A 17518-nucleotide genomic window follows, 5' to 3' on the forward strand; every position below is an offset into this window, starting at 1 on the left:
AGCCAGATGGGCGGGGGTATGAATAATAAATTATTATTATTATTATTATTATTATTATTATTATTATTATTATTATTATTATTATCATGTCCAGGACAGGCAAAAGAAAGCCCTTCTTCATGCAGTGCAGTGTTAAAACTGTGGAACTTCCACAGGAGGCAGCGACGTCCACCAGGTGTGACCAGGCTGGTCCAGTGTCCCGATGTCAAGGCCTGTGTTAAGATTAGGGCTGTTCAAGGAATTTTGCTGCCTGAGGATGAGATGGCACCTCCTTCCATGCCCAAGATCTGATGGGACCAACAGCTGGATTGGACTTTGCTGCTTCCTGTGGCGCCATATCCTTTCCTGCACCTAATGGCAGCATGCCAAGAGGCTCAGGCCTGGGAGCTCACACAGGCCGGCCCAATCCAGACACACCCACCCATCCGCAGCCCAAGGTGGCTGCCTCTCTCTGCCTTGCCAGCGTGATGGTGAGGCTGCCAAGGAGCGTGAACAAGGGATGCCCCTCCCCGTGTGGACAGGTGAGCTTGTTGGGAATCTCAGGTGAGATCCCCACACGGTGGAAGTTGCTCCCAGTACCAGTCACCGTGCAGCAGCCGAGAAAGTTTCAGATAGTTTACTGTTGCAGAAGATAAGGCTCAGTCAAACAGTTCCAAATGTTGATACAGCTTGTAGGCTTTTGCAGATACAGATACACCTACAAGTACAAATGATCTCCGTTGCTCCAAGTTGAGCCATTCGAGACGTAGCATTGGGCAAGCGACACAAATAACAGACAGACAGACAAACTGCAGACTCACAGACTGACACTCCTGAGCTGACATGCATCAATTACAAATATAGTTGGGGCACTGGGCTGTTATCATAGCAACTGGCATGGCTGACCTTCCACCTGGGACTAGCTCATCCATGAGGAAATTTACATTCATGAAGGAAAGTGACCCTTTTTCATGTCCAGTTATTCCAGCTGTTATGGCAAAATCTGAGTGCGAGGCTGCTCTGCCACCCAGCTCATCGGACTAAGTCCGTGGGTCCCTGCAGAGGAAAATGAGCTCAGCCGGAGACAGGAGCAAACTGCAGAAGACCCAAGTTTATTGCGCAACAGGTTCAAGGCGAGATTGAACAGTGAGAAAGGGGTGACATGAGTTTTTGAAACTCCCTCCGTGTTCCAGAATACAGTGCAAAACACGTCATGAATACATCAAAGAGAGGTTTGGTTACACAGATTACATCATGAATATATTAAAGGGAGGTTGGGTTACACAGATTAACATATGGAGGAGGGAGGGGGGAATATGCAGAGTCGGAGATATGCGCAGATAAACACTTCCTGAGTATTGGGGATGAGAAGACAATGGTCCAGTCTGCCACCTGACATTGCCTGGAGGAAAGGCTGATCAGAGCGATTTGACAGGATTAGGGTCTTGACACCTTGCTTGAGGGATTATAGATTTTAGTCCCTTTTGACATTGACAATTGGGAATAAATGGATAGATTGTAGCGAAGAAGAAGGTAAAGAAGACATGCCCCCCCCCTTTCCGTATCACAGCAGAACTCTGTGGCCGAAGCAGCTCCAGAAGCGCCGTCCCTTCTTCGGAGTCCACCAGTTCAAGGTCCTGAGACGTCCCAATTCGTGCGCCTAGGACCTGCAGTGGCCTCTGCAAATTCCAAGCATTAAATGGATGCCCATGAGGAACATTTCCTGTTTGGCTAGCTAAGCAAACAACAACGGACCCCAACACATTATTAGAAATACATTAATGAGAAGAACAAAATGGGTTTTCTGTGGGTTGACGTTTGTTCCCGTTCAGCAGTAAGGAGCGAATTTTGCCAGAAAAAGCAGCAGGAGGAAAAGAAGCAAAAATCCCCACCTTCTGGACACGTGACTTGAACATCGTGGGAGAAACATCATTACCATCATCATCATTTTATTATTATTATTATTATTAATAATAATAATAATAATAATAATAATTTTTAATTTATACCCCGCCCTCCCCAGCCAAGGCCGGGCTCAGAGCGGCTTACAAGCAATAATAAAAACAAGATGAATGATTACAAACTTAAAAACAAAAATAAAATACAACATTAAAATAATGGAACATTAAAATATTAAAATGTAGCCTCATCGCAGGAGGAGAAGGAAAAGAAAGGGAATCAAATTGGCTCCAAGCCAAAGGCCAGGCGGAACAACTCTGTCTTACAGGCCCTGCGGAAAGAAATCAGATCCTGCAGGGCCCTGGTCTCATGAGGCAGAGCATTCCACCGCAGGAGCCAGTATTGAAAAGGCCCTGGCTCTGGTTGAAGCCAATCTAACTTCCTTAGGGCCCGGGACCACTAGGGTGTTGTTATTTATGGACCTTGAGGCTCTCCGTGGGGCAGACCAGGAGAGTCGGTCCCGTAGGTACGAGAGTCCTAGGCCGTGAAGGGCTTTAAAGGTCAAAAGCAAACCTTGAACCTGACCCTGTACTCCACCGGGAGCCAGTGCAGCTTGAAAAGCACTGGGTGAATATGCTCCCATGGCAGAGACCCCGTGAGGAGCCTCGCTGCAGCATTCTGTACCCGCTGGAGTTTCTGGGACAGCTTCAAGGGCAGCCCCACGTAGAGCGAATACCTCTATTTATACCCTGCCCATCTGGCTGGGTTTCCCCAGCCACTCCGGGCGGCTCCCAACAGAACACTAAAAACAGAATAAAACTTCAAACATTAAAAACGTCCCTAAACAGGGCTGCCTTTAGATGTCTTCTAAAAGTCAAAACAAAATACAACAATTCCTTCCAGTAGTACCTTGGAGACCAACTAAGTTTGTTCTTGGTATGAGCTTTTGTGTGCATGCACACTTCTTCAGATACACTGAAACAGGTCACCAGACCCTTATATATAGTGAGAGGGTGGGGAGGGGTATTACTCAGAAGGGTGGTGGGAATGGGTGATTGGCAGATAGCTGTGATGAGCCTGTTGACGACTCTTAACGACTGCAATAGGTCTTACAGGAAAAAGCAAGGGGTGAGATGGCTAAGAATAGCTTTATCATGTATAATGAGATAAAGGTCTCTCAGTTGTATATTTCCTTGACATGTGATGGGAGGTGGGGGCCCTGAGTCGCAGGAAGCAAAGAGTAGGAATAAATGCAAATGGTAAGAATTAGAAATCCCCAAGGATCAGGGATTGGGACCTGTGGTTTCTGGCTTGTTCATAGTTGATCCAAAGTTAGCAGTGAGGTGACCAAGTCTGCTAATGACAGGAAGCTGTTCAGGGTTGGTGAAAGAAAAAGAGATTGCGAAGAGCGGCAAGGAGACCTGTCCAAACTGCGCGAATGGGAGGGGAAATGGCGAACGCCGTTCAGTGCAAGCCAGGGTCAAGTGATTCACTTTGAGGCAGAAAATTCTGATTTCATGTACAGGCTGGTGGTTGTCTGAACTGGACCAGGAGCGAGACCTTGGGGTCACAGCAGAGAGCTTGTTCAAGATGCAGACCAAGTGTGCCGTGGCAGCGAAAAAGGCAAAATCTCTGCCGGGGGTCATTAGGAAAGGAATTGAAAACAAAACTGCCAATGTCATGAAACTGCCATGATACAAATCTGGTGCCACACCTCAAAACGGATATTGCTGAGGTGGAAAAGGTTCAGAAAACAGCAGCCAAAATGACCGAGGGGCTGGAGCAACTCTGCCTCCCCTAATTCATCTCCTACCTCTCAACCAGGAAATGGTGGCTCAGGGCTGGCTGCCTTCTCACAAATGTACGGATGTGGCGTTTCTTCAATATCTACTGAGACGATTCCACTCTTCAGTGTTCCAAACTGATAATCCCATCTCTGACTAAGTCTTTCACTTCTGAAAGGTTCAAAAAGCAATTTATGAAAGAACTCTGGGACAAAATCCACCCTAGTTCTCTCTCTCTGCACAATGGGCTGCTCCCTCTACTGTTGGCGGCACCCAAATCTCCAGGGCTGGTTGTAAGCCCACAGGGGCAACAGGTCTGGAATTTCTACGGCAGATATCATGCCACAATCTAAAAAGTCTGTGCTGAGAATTTACAGTTGCCTGGCTGGGAGTTTCTGTGCATTTCCTGCGCTGGGAAAGACAAGGTGCATGCTTGGCTTTCGGCATCAGGGAGAAACACAGAAGGGGACGCCTCCTGGTCTAAACAGGGAAATGGCTCCTTGTATACAGATGGAAATACTTGTGGGTGGACTCTTCTCTGGTCCAGTTCAAATGGGGAGGAAAGTGGATGATAAGAGCTAGATGATGCTGAGATGTGCACAGCAGGTGGAGCCAGAGGCAGGCAAGGGAAACGAAGGCTCCTCTGGTCCCCATCCTCCTCCCTGCAGAGTCATGCAAGGGCCACATTGAGACTCAGGAGTAGGAGGAGGGCCAGCCGGTGGGTCTGGCTGAGGGGTCTGGGGCAGCCTCTCCCCTGCCTCTTTGGATCTTGTCTGGATTCCCCTTGAGATTAACCCTGGGCTGTTTTGGATCTGGAGGGAGACTGATACCCCACTGAAAGTGATGGCAGGATTAACCCAGGTCTGTTCCTTCTGATGGCTCTGCTTTGATTAAAGCTGAGTTGGATACAGCCCTCTGTTTTCAAAAATGTGCTCAGTGTAATTCATTTCTCTTGCTTTGTATTGCCTGCTTCTTTTGCCAAAGTTTATGATCCTTTTTCTTCTCTGACGGGGTCTTTGTGCCACCCTCTTGGCCCTGATGGTTCTTTTCCTGAGAGGCTGTGGAAATTCTACCTGAGCTATTGTGCTTTTGCCTTCTGGGGGGATTGGATTCTTCCAATCCTGTAGTCATCCAACAGGACCAGGCGGTAGCAAAAGGACCTTCTCTGGTGTACTTACGCTTCATAGGGGGTGCCATCAACCCAAGTGAAAACCCACTTCGTTCCAAACCATGTTTCTCGTAGTCCAATCCAGTATTCATTTGGCTGTTGAGTAGGAGCAAAAAGAGTGTTTTTAGCTAATCAGTGGAGTCAGAATTGTGATGGATGAGTGAGTTATTTGGACAACGGGCTGTAAGTATCCCTGAAGGAGCGCCCTCCTATCAGATGTCAAGGAAATAAACAACTACCTGACTTTTATAAGACATCTGAAGGCAGCCCTGTTTAGGGAAGTTTTTTATGTTAGAAGTTTTATTCTGTTTTTAATGCTCTGTTGAAAGCTGACCAGAGTGGCTGGGGAAACCCAGCCAGATGGACGGGGGTATAGAATTTATTATTATTATTATTATTATTATTATTATTATTATTATTATTCCTGGGGTCCTAAGGAGCTGCTGTTTCCCCTCCCCTTGACTGCATTTGTCCTGCTCTCATTTCATTTTCTAGTCTCTGAGACTTCCCCTCCCCTTCCTTTCTTCCTATCAGCCAAAATGCCTCTTTCCTCAAGTGTGGCTTAAACCCTGCTCACTTTGGCAGGTTTACATTCAAGGTCCTTCCTGATTCAGGGATGGGTTTTCACTAAAAGGCTGGCTAAAACAGAGGAGGAAACCTTTGCTTAGCCGTGCCTTGCAGGGACGTTGTGAGGTCAGGTGGAGCCAAACGGGTTCCCCACCCCTAGTGCTGAATATCCTTTCTCGTAGACCCCTGGATATGCTCTGCAGGGGGGGGTGGCCTGTCCCTATCCATTTTGCCCCTCATCAGAGCAAGTTGTGGGTAATGGCTGACCATGAATGAGCAGCAGGCCAGATCATTCCTGCTTCACAACAGGAGAGGAAGCCAAGCTGAGCGCAATGTCTGGACCGGGGTCTCCATCTGCCAGCTGATATGGGTTTCTTCAGGGCAGGTGAAACATACCTGTCTCGGTTCAGAAGAAACTGTTTGTTCACAGCAAGCCAGGAACCATTGCTCACAGCAGTGTGTGAACTGGGCCACGCAGCACATCGCTCGCTCCCTGCGATCTCATTGCTTCCACTTCTGTGATTTTGACTTCCTGTTCTATGGTTTGGGTCCCCAGCAGTGTGAAATCAATGGGTTTCATTTTGGGTGGAACTGGAGAATAACCTGCTTCTGGGTTTCTCTTACTGGCCAGTAAGGTTTGACTCTGGACTCGACGTCCCCTGCCCACCTTCCACCCCCTTGCATTATGTTGGAGCTACTTGTACCCTACAGTTATTACCTCCTCATCCCTTGCTATTACACCATCCCATAATTCCCTTGCGCTCCAGGGCTTTAAAATAAGCAGCTGAGACAATCTGGCTCGGCAGGCTTCCTTGCTGTTTCTCCAGCTCTTCCTTTCTGACGAAGGTGAAACCCACAGGCATTTCCACCTGAAGATCTTCCATCCATGGGGACAGCAGCCTGGGGGAGAGAAGGTCAAGAGAGCGGCTTTCAGCTTCTGAGCGGCTGAGACTGGCAGGTGGCCTCAGGCTGGCAGCCAAGCCCTGGTGGGGCACAGACGTGTCCTGCCAATCTGCTGAGAGCCTGTGTGCCCCTCCAGGGTATCACCATTTGGGCGGTGAGATTCATAATAAACAACTATCTGACTTTTAGAAGACATCTGAAGGCAGCCTTGTTTAGGGATTTTTAAAATGTTTGATGTTTTATCACTGCCGCTGCCTCTTCTTCTTCTTCTTCTTCTTCTTCTTCTTCTTCTTCTTCTTCTTCTTCTTCATATTCTGTTGGGAGCCACCCAGAGTGGGTGGGCTACAAATACCATATTTTTCACTCCATAAGACTCACTTTTTCCCTCCTAAAAAGTAAGGGGAAATGTGTGTGCGTCTTATGGAGCGAATGCAGGCTGCGCAGCTATCCCAGAAGCCAGAACAGCAAGAGGGATTGCTGCTTTCACTGCACAGCGATCCCTCTTGCTGTTCTGGCTTCTGAGATTCAGAATTTTTTTTTCTCTTGTTTTTCTCCTCCAAAAACTAGGTGCTTCTTGTGGTCTGGTGCGTCCTATAGAGCAAAAAATGTGGTATGTTGTTGTTAGCATCCTGGCACATTATTATTTGGCACTCATCAGCAACAAATCTTTTTTGTGGCTTTGCAGAAGAGAATCTGTGCTAGGTCCAGTTCATGCGAAATTATAGAGCAGTAATGTCCAACTGGTCAACTGCGATAGACAGGTAGATCGCCAGAGTGCTCCAGGTTGATTGGAGGAGAGAATAATAATAATAATAATAATAATAATAATAATAATAATAATAATTTATTATTTATACCCCGCCCATCTGGCTGGGCCTCCCCAGCCACTCTGGGCGGCTTCCATAGAAAGCAAAAATACAATAAAATATCACACGTTAAAAACTTCCCTGAAGAAGAAGAAGAAGAGGAGGAGGAGTTTGGATTTGATATCCAACTTTATCACTACCCTAAGGAATGTCAAAGCGGCTAACATTCTCCTTTCCCTTCCTTCCCCACAACAAGCAATCTGAGAGACTTCAGAGAAGTGTGACTGGCCCAAGGTCACCCAGCAGCTGCATGTGGAGGAGCAGGGAAGTGAACCCGGTTCCCCAGATTATGAGTCCACCGCTCTTGACCACTACACCACACTGGCTCTCAAGTGACCCCCCTGTTGCTCCTTAGTGCTCGCGACGTACCCCGCCCCTGGCACTACATTCCATCGTTGCCACTGATGCCACTTAGAAATGTTGTATTCCCTGTGTCGGCGGCCGAGTGGGGGAATGAGGGAGAGCAACGGACTGTAGGACAAGTGTTTTAATTCAATCCTTCCCCCCAAAATCTCAACAACTAATGCCAACTCTGGTCTGTCCCCCTGAAAAAACTCAACAACTATGGGCAATGCCAGTTTTCTTATACTGGGAGTAGATCGCATTCTCTATAGAGCTGGACGTGCCTGTTATAGAGAACGAGTGATGATCGGTGGTGCATGGTGGCTGCTGGGCATAAAGCAACATGTGACCTGGGAGATGCGCCCCAGAGGCTGTGCAAGAGTTTCAGTTTCATTTTGTAAGTTCCTGGGATGTGGTGAGTGGATCACACTGAGCCCAGAGATGGTGCCCGAGGGTGTGGCGCAGTTGCCACAGAGTGGCACCAACAAAGGCCCCTCCCAGTCCATCAACAGATCACATCCCTAAAATAAATGCTCATCTGTCTAAGCAATGAACAGGGTCAGGGCTCCCCCAGCCCCCCAGGCTGCCAAGAGCCACATGTGGGATGTGATACATAGATAGCAGTCAAGTACAACATTCCTCGTTTTCCTAGAGTGGACATGCAGGGAGATGTTTGGTCCAGCCAGTCAGAACTTCCTGTTTCCTCCTTGATGGGACATACTTCCTATTGCATGTGACTATAGATGGGTGTGACCTTACCTGTGCAGGTAACAAAAGCAAAACCTCACTCTTTTCCGTCTTCCTTTTGTCGTGTGAACTGCAGTGACTGCCAGACTGCAGTCACTGGGATTAACCCCCTCTATGGGGTAGATCCATATATATACACTTTGTAACTAAGTCTGCCTTCAGGGATCCAACTGTGAACTGATAATGTGAGTAAACTTCTGTTATATACTTTACACAAGATTGTGGTGTGTTTATTCTTTTAAGAGGGATATAAGGGAACTTACCAGGAACCTGATAGTGAGAGGCTCACACAAGCCTGCAACCAGCTACCTGCTGTCCGTTTAAAAGGGGAATGTGAAACTCTGCTAAGTAAAGGAACTTGCTAGCCCAAGTTAGGAAGGATATTAACAAACAATATATCCTCTCCTGCCTCCCTGAACATTCCCACACCACAGACCTACCCATCTGCTGGCAGGAGGTGGCTTGGCCCAGCGCTCTCTCGACTTGCTCCTTCTCCCACTTCAGATGCGTCAGGTTGAGGTCTGCTTGCCTCACTTGGTCTCCCAGCTGCCGCTGTGTCCTGTTCCCATCCCTCCAGCTTTCCTCCAGGGCCTTCTGGGTGAGAAGGAGATCTCTTTCAGCCTTGCGGAGCAGCTCCTGAGAACCGGACAGGCTCTCCTCCAAGGTGCCGAGTCTCTGGGCCAGGAGATTGCTCTGCTCTGCATGGTTTTGGGATTCCCTCTGGAGCTGCTGGGAGAGCTGCCCATCTGCAGAGGGGAAGGGGGGAGGGACACCAGGTTGGGCTCTTCCCCAGAAGGACCACCAAGAGCAGCCAAAGCAGCTGGTCTCCTTTGGTGGCTTTTTCCCAGGGGACCAGACCACTGCAAGCTGACCCTCATGAACTACATTATTCAAAGGCACCTTTTCATGCTCAGAGCCCAGGGCAGAGAGGGCAAGCTGTGAGCCAACTGTGATCCCCCCCAGTTGATTGGCTTTTCCCAGGGTGATGGTTTTGGGCAGGGGGCACCCGCTACTCACATTGGACCCCCAGTCCTATGGCGGTGGCAAGAAGGAAGAGGCAGGTGGCCAACAATGCCAGGATGGTGAACCAGGTCCGACGGTCTGACTCTGCAAGAGAAACTTACTGGGATCAGCTGGGGGTTCTTCCTGACCGCTTTTAGCCCCAAAGCTGCCCGGTTGCCGTTGGGAAATGACCACTTGTCCCTGTAACAGCTGGTGCTCCGAGGCATGTTCAGGACTGTGTGTCTGTGCTGTGCATGGGAAGGAGGCAAGAAGGTGCGCTCGTGCAGGGATGGATCCTGCCTTCAGTGCCCCTCGCTGTGAAGGCCTTCCTGAAAATGTTGAATGAATAGTTGCCAAGGAGTGAGCATGTTTTGAACTGGGTGCAGACAAGCCTCATCCTCTGGGGAGTTTGGCCCATCCAGTCATTGTTCTATACTGGGAACTGGGAAGAGAGTTAGCTGAGTGGCAGAACAGCTGCTCTGCATGCAGAAGGGGCCAGGCTCAGTCCCTGGTGGCATCTCCAGGGAGGGATGGAAGAGGCCCCAGTCTGAAACCGTGGAGGGCTGCTGCCAGCCCGTGGAGACAAGGCTGGGCTGGGTTCCCAAACACTCTGTGCTCCAAAACGCTCTGATTCTTGCTTGTATGGAAGATGTCTGGAATCTAGATCCCAAGTAGGAAAATCATTAGTCTCAGAATACAGCTCTCCCCCTAAAAGGCAGAGATCCCCACCTCTCAAGCATCCACGATGATAACTCCAGTCTTTCCCCTCCATCTCCTCGGCTGTCTTCACATTGCCCAGGGAGGAGAAGCCAGAAGACTGGGTGGTGCAAAGGGAGAGGGAAAGATAAAGGCCCGGATCCCACGAACCCGACACTGAGGCGCAAGGCTTCCGGGGACTGTACTGGGATCCCCCTCCTTCGCCTCTCCCTGGGCTCCCCAAGTCAGGAGAACCCCCAGGACAACATTCAAAGGGAGGAGAGCGGGGAGAGTCGTTCAGTCTGGCAAGCAGAAATGCTTGTGCTGGTGGAACGACCAGAAGAGCAGGACTCTGGTCTCTGAAGGATCCTTGATGGTAATGCTGTCACTGGATGTGGAGGACAAGGGGCTGCAAGCAGAACTTCAGCCTGGGACCTGGGGATTTGATGGTGATTAGATACCTGCCACAATACTCAGACTGCCTTACTTTACAAGGTCTTGTAAGCATCGCTCCAAATGCTGAAAGTCACATGCATGTGGAATATTATTGTTTGGCTTATTATTCATTATTTGAGCAGACAAAACCAGCTGGGCAGATGGGTGTTTTAATGGTGTTACCTGTCCAGAAGTCAAGGCAGGTCAGAAATCTATTGAGAGCCAGTGTGGTGTAGTGGTTAAGAGCGGTAGTCTCGTAATCTGGGGAACCGGGTTCACGTCTCCGCTCCTCCACATGCAGTTGCTGGGTGACCTTGGGCCAGTCACACTTCTCTGAAGTCTCTCAGCCCCACTCACCTCACAGAGTGCTTGTTGTGAGGGAGGAAGGGAAAGGAGAATGTTAGCCGCTTTGAGGCTCCTGAAGGGGAGTGATAAAGCGGGATATCAAATCCAAACTCTTCTTCTTCTTCTTCTGAGATAAATACCCCTTTCACCATCTTGAACTTGTATTTTAAGTTTCTCAGATAAATGGAGAACCTTTCTTATCTATGCCGCTTTCTTACTTCTGCAAAACACCAGAATGAGTCATATTTGCTTGATAAAAAAAGTTCCACTTACAGTAAATAAGGAAAATAAAATGCAGACTTTGCATCTTAAATGTCAGTGGTCTCAAGACGTGCTGATTTGCTAAGCAAAGTGGCCCTTGGTGGAAAGGGAAACTGGCTTGGGCGACTCCAGGCAATCTGTTTGTTGAGTATTTACTTGTGCCAAACTTAGGTGGACTTATTTATTCAGCATTTAGGTAGAGGTAAAGCATTTGTTCTGCATTGTTTGTGATTGCTTGCCCTTAGTCATTTGTTCACCACCCCACACTTTTGAATCCATTTCCCCATCATTTTCCAAACCAAGAAAACTCAGATTCTTGCAGGTGGTACAGGATTTCTTTCCCCTTTAAAGTCTGATCCTTAAAAAAAATGGATTTGCTGCAGTTGGGTGCCAGAGTCCCGTAATCTGTGCAAACCTAAATGTCACCTGCAAATCAGTGGCAAGCTGGAGGGCTCCTTTGCTCACTTGTTTACATAGAAGAGTTCTGTAAAGCAGGGCACTTCAGAACAGCACAATATTGCATAAAGCCAGTTGTCATCCTGAAACAACCGGCTACCCCCTCCTGCAATGTGTGGAATGAAATGTGGCCCCTACTTTTAAAGCTGAGGTTTCGCACTCCCAGATTTGGAATTGTATTTTGAAGCTGCCTGCCTGTGTCGGATAAAAGACTGGATACTGCTGGAAAACACACAGCTGCTGGATTTGGAGGGTCCTGATGTCAAACATGGCTGGCATGCTTGTATCTGGTATGGCAAAGAAGGAATACGTAAAAGCTTCGCCAACCATGTTATTAGAAAACACTTAATTAGGGTGTGGGGAAAATACAAAAAAATAAAATAAAACAAAACACCAAGGTGGTAATCCCCAATAGAAGCTGAGACAAGGAAATATATGAGTGGTAACTGGGGTACCTATAATGATTTGTTATACTTTTCAGGAGAAAATAAAGAGATTAAAGAATTTGTTTCAGACTAGCTAAACTATCATTAAATCAGTTCAAAATATAAGGTGAATAAGAAATGAGGATTTGCAGAAAAACCATCATAATTCGAAAAAGAAATATTAAGATCTAGAGTTAAATTTCCCCCCTCAAATGTATAGGATATTATTAGATTGGGAAACTAAATAAAAAATGGTGAAATCGTCTGTGATCAAATGGGCACAAGATGTGGGTCATAATATTGATCTGAACCTGTGGGAACATTTGTGGAAAATAAATTTAAATTTAAACTGCTAGTCTAAACTGTTTAAAAATGATCCACAGGAGGTACTTGATGCCAAGTAAACAAGCTAAAAATGTTTAGAACTAAAAGTGCCCTATGCTAGAAATGTAAAGAAACAATTGGCACATTTTATCACTCATGGTGGTCTTATAGGATAATAAAATAATTATGGGAGGTGGTTTGTAACAAATTTAAGAAAATGTTTAAAAGAACTTTTCCTAAAAATCCAGAAGCTTTCCTTCTGGGAATAATAACAATATGGTTGTTTAGTCATTTAGCCATGTCCAACTCTTTGTGACCCCCTGGACCAGAGCACGCCAGGCACTCCTGTCTTCCACTGCCTCCCGCAGTTTGGTCAAACTCATGCTGGTATAATAATAATAATAATAATAATAATAATAATAATAATAATAATAATATATTATTTATACCCTGCCCATCTGGCTGGGCCTCCCCAGCCACTCTGGGCGGCTTCCATAGAAACCAAAAATACAGTAAAATATCACACGTTAAAAACTTCCCTGAACAGGGCTGCCTTAAGATGTCTTCTGAATGTCAGGTAGTTGTTTATCGCTTTGACTACTCTATGGATGTGACTTCAGCTGCCCAAATTCTGGTAGCACGAAAGTGGAGAACAGATGCCGTACCATCAAGAGAAGAATATATAGAACTTGCCAGCACAACAGATTAAGAAGTAAAGACCCTATGAATTTATAAGGAAACTGGACATTATATATAGAATACATGGAAAAAGCATTTTAACAAGAAAATAAGTGTAACAGACTGAAAAAAGAATTCTCAGCAATGGATGTGACAAAGTGGGACAGTGTAAGGCAATGGAAATAATTTAGTAGTAGAAGAAAACACAGTCAAGAAGACAACCAACAGGAAACCAGAGAAAGAGTGGACAGGGAGTTAAAATTAAGGTTTATAAGAGTTAATTAAACTGGAGGGATAAGTTATGTTGCTATTATTATTTACAAATTATAATTTATTATTTACAAATAGAAAATTGTCCAGTAGCACCTTACAGACCAACTAAGTTTGTTCTGGTGTAAGCTTTTCATGTGCATGCACACTTCTTCAGGTTATTTTTATTTCGACTGCATCAGACCAACACGGTTACCTACCTGAATCTATTATTACCGTATATACATTATTATTATTTCTTTCCCCCCTTTCTTACTATTAAGGGTCTGACTTTAACATATTATGCATTGATGATATGATAAAACAGAAAAACAAATAATAATAATAATAATAATAATAATAATAATAATAATATCACTAAGTAGGCAGCGTAGATAGACACCAGCCTATGGCCCCCATGCTTTTTAGGGAGCTCATGGCAAAATAATAAATGTTAAAATGTTAAAATGGTTGGTTGGTAAAATAAGAAAAGTATTAGGACATGATTTGTGAGGCCCTCTTCCCCCGAGGTTTTGACTGCCTGGGGGCCTCCAGAGGGTTTAATCCAGCACTGGTGAGGAGCCTCCATTTGGTGGAGGAGAACAAGCATCTCCAGAGTCCCCCCCCCTTCCTTTCCCTCCTTCCTTCTCTGGTAGCATCTTCCTAGTGGGGAGGGTACCAGAGACTCACCTCTTGCATCTTCTGGTTCCTTGGGGGTCTCCTCCTCCTTCTTTTCCTCCTCCTGCCCCCTGGTCCTGGGCCCCCGGATGTTCTCATAGGTGAGCTCCCCATCATTTGGCTCTGGGAGACAAGGTGGTATGAGGAACAGGTGGTGACATGGGGGAGGGAGCTGGGGGGGGGGGAGATCTGGGCTGGCTGTGCCTCTACCTTCCTCCTGGCTCTCCCTTCGAGGGACCTTCACAAATCTCAGGTCAGCGTAAGTCACCCCCTGAGACATCCTGGGAGCTCCAGCCCTGTCCTCGATGTGCCCCTGGGGTGTGGGAAGCAGTTGCCTGAGCCTCACATGCTCTGAGTGGGGAGAGTGGGGCTGGGCCACTGGTCCCTGGGAGCAGATGGGACCCACGGAGCATCAGATCCGGACTCCTGCTGCCCCCGCTCTGTCAGGTGGGGTCTGGAAAGGAACGCCCTCCCCTGGTCCCCAGAGGGCAGGCGCCTGGGGTGCTCGCCGTCTGTCCCTGCAGAGCAAAGCATGTGCCGTGTGCTCAGTGTGGGCCCACAGTTCACTGCTTAAGTGTAGACCTCGTGCGCATGAATGAGGACGTGGGTTCATTTCCTTCCTCTTCTAAAGCATAGCCATTCAAGCAGACTGCTCTAGAACAACTCTGGTGAATGTCCCTGCCATATCAGAGGCAGGAGTATGAGCTACCGTATTTTTCTGTGTATAAGACTATTCCCCCTCCCCTAAATTTTTGAAGTTTCAAATAAGGGATCGTCTTATATACAGATAGTGCACAACACATTTTCTTAATTTTGAACCCCCCAAAATACTTATACACAGGGGCATGTTATACACGGGAAAATACGGTATATACAAACTATTAATTGAGGGAGAATTTGGCCATCTTACGGCCACAAATATTCCCTAGGAAATGAACTTTCAAGTAATAATCTCTATTGAAAAATTTAAAAAACGGAAGACACTTTGGGGGCTTTTAAAACAGTTTGGGTCCAATGAAGGGATTCCTTCTGAAACTCTTACTTAGGTTGGATATTTCCCCCTTGCGAATATCCCACACGATCCCAGGGGCAACATCAACCTGTGGGAGGGGATGTGGGGAGACTGGATCTTACTAACATATGTGGTAGTTTTGCAATTCCGCTTACCCATTCTGGGTTTTAAGAACTGACTTTCGTCTTGCTGCCTGCCATTCCAGCCTGCAAGCAGTGGGAGATTCCAGGGGTTCCTGGTGGTTACCCAGGGTCTGGTTTCCTCACAAAGTGGGGCAGCAGATTCCTCCTTGTGGCAGCAGATATGGAAATAGCCATGCAATGGCGCACTGCCTTGGGCTTGAACTTTCAGCATAGGCAATAGCCCCGGCTGAAAAGCTGATGTGCTAGAATCATGCAGCCAAAGAAATTCTAGTCCCTGTCTTTTCTATGATGTGTGGTAACCATTTTTGGATTACAATCATACCTCATGTTACGTTTGCTTCATGTTACGTTTTTTCAGGTTGCGTCCTGTGGCGACCCAGAAGTACCGGAAAGGGTTACTTCCGTGTTTCGCCGCTCACACATGCACACAGCACAAGCGCTAAATCACGCTTCGCACATGCGCACAAGCACCAAATTGCACTGCGCACCTGCGCAGATACGGCGCTTCAGGTTGCACTCTTTTCATGTTGCGAACGGGCCTCCAGAACGGATCCTGTTTGCAACCAGAGGTACCACTGTATATGTGTCAAAAAGATGGTGTTTATAACCCTCCCCCCCAAGATTTCATGGTCAAATGTGGAAAGATTTGTGTGTGTGTGAACTGCAAAAATCTGATATGTTTAAGCAACATGGTTGACGGCCTGTGAGTGATGTTGTCTTTGTATATGGGGAAAATGAATATTACTAAATATTTCCCCCAGAGAGGGAGTTCCAGAGTTTGGGCACCACCTCTGCATCAGCCAGGACAGCTGAGGTTGGTTTTTTTGGAGGGGTGGGGTGGGAAGGACCCAACAACACATACCTGGGATTTGCTTTTCTTGGAATGAAAGTCCTTGGAGCTGGTAGGCATTTTCTCTGGTAGAATCTTTATTATTATTATTTCCATGCACACATGCAAGCTGAGCCTCAGATGGAAGGGGTCTCCCAGCATTAGCCCACCGGGCAGTGGCCTCGGCCGCCCAAGGCAAACAAGCCATCAGGGGTGAGCTTCTACAGCAGTGGTGTCCAAACTTTTTTCAAAGAGGGCCAGATTTGATGAAGTGAAGGGCTGTGAGGGCCGACCAAAAGGCCAACCAAAGTTGTTGACCTCTTTTAAGAATTGAAATTATTGGGGTTTTTAAAGGATTTTACCCCAGGAAATAAACTGCCACGGGAGCCGGATTAAACCGACCAGTGGGCCGGATTAGGCCCCTGAAACAGACTTTGGACATGCCTGTTCTATAGGATCCAACCGTTTCCTTTCTGAGTCGGGCATTATTCCCACCCCTGTTTGATCCCAAGCTGTTACATTACGTAAGCTTATCTGGATTGTGTCATAGAATGTTGCATTGGTCTTTCCATGTGGTTACTTCTTGCCTTCAGGATTATTTCAAATTGTTCCTAATTTCTCTTAATTGTTATACTTATTGATACTCATTTGATACATTTTGATCCCTTTTGGGCCCAGGTTTGTGGGAAAGTGGCATGGAAACAAATGGAAATCTCTCCCCCCCCCCCCCCATTGTATCTGGCTTTGCCGTTCCCTGGAACGCGCTTGTGGCTCATGAGGCCACTGAGAATCCCAGGAGCCTCCGACATGCTCAGTGCCACTGGGCCAAAGCAGGTCTGCAGCTCATAGGCTTCAATTGCAGGTTAGCATTGGGTCTGGAACACAGAATTTATTAATTTTTTTGAAAATTTTATTCATTTTTCATTTTCATTCATTACATACATCTCAAATTCTTAACGTTTACTATATATTCCTCCCTCCCTCCCCTCCAAGACTTCCCCCAACTTGCGTTTCTGGTTTGTTTCTATTTTCATCCGCTTTGCTATCTCTCAGCAGAAAAGGTTATTAATAACATAACACCAAACCTATAAACATAAAAATAAAATTAACTGGAAATGGAACACAGAAATGGAAACTGAACACAGAAATTTAGCCCCCATCCTTCCCCCTCAATGAGTTCTGCAAGGGAGCAGCACTGAGGATGAGCAGAGGAGGAGGAGGAGGACACTAACAGCCAGGACCACCCCCTTGGGCAGGCCGGTGGGGAGCTGGGGGGAGACGGAGGTTGGTGGGGCATGGGAATACAGGAACCACAGCTCAAGAATCCCTGGCAAACGGCCACCCAACCCCTCCTTGACCACTTCCAATGGAGGGTCCACCAGCTTCCAAGGGCAGGGGTGCCAACTTTAATAAAATAATGTAGGGGCCCAGGTAAGCCCCACCCCACACGATCGATCACATGATGCAGTGCACACACCCCATTTGAATGGAGATGTCCATCAGCTTTGTGGGAGCCCAGCCCCCTCAAATAACCCCCTAGGAGTTGTCCCGTGTGTCCAAAGGGGGCTGTTCAACTGCTGAATGGCTAATAATAATAATAATAATAATAATAATAATAAATTTTATTTTTATCCCGCCCTCCCCAGCCGAAGCCGGTCTCAGAGTGGCTAACAACATATTGTTCTTCCCAGTATGGTTGGAATCCCTAAACTCCCCATTTAGGGACTAAG

The 17518-nt window shown here is 47.0% G+C and overlaps 1 protein-coding gene across 1 annotated transcript; it reads right to left on the bottom strand.

Annotated features, from left to right (window-relative positions):
- Positions 1-1369: 1369 nt before the first annotated feature.
- Positions 1370-14434, bottom strand: LOC307226327 (B-cell differentiation antigen CD72-like). Its single transcript, XM_079995075.1, has 8 exons — positions 14015-14434; positions 13817-13927; positions 9273-9362; positions 8696-9001; positions 6116-6297; positions 4841-4926; positions 3692-3833; positions 1370-1783 (listed from the first exon to the last, which is right to left on the bottom strand). The coding sequence occupies exons 1-7, from the start codon at positions 14082-14084 to the stop codon at positions 3695-3697; spliced, it is 984 nt and encodes a 327-aa protein (XP_079851201.1). The 5' UTR covers positions 14085-14434; the 3' UTR covers positions 1370-1783; positions 3692-3694.
- Between the last annotated feature and the right edge of the window lie 3084 nt (positions 14435-17518).

This window comes from Podarcis cretensis (genome assembly GCF_951804945.1).
Source record: "Podarcis cretensis genome assembly, chromosome: 11".
NCBI classification, from domain to species: domain Eukaryota; kingdom Metazoa; phylum Chordata; class Lepidosauria; order Squamata; family Lacertidae; genus Podarcis; species Podarcis cretensis.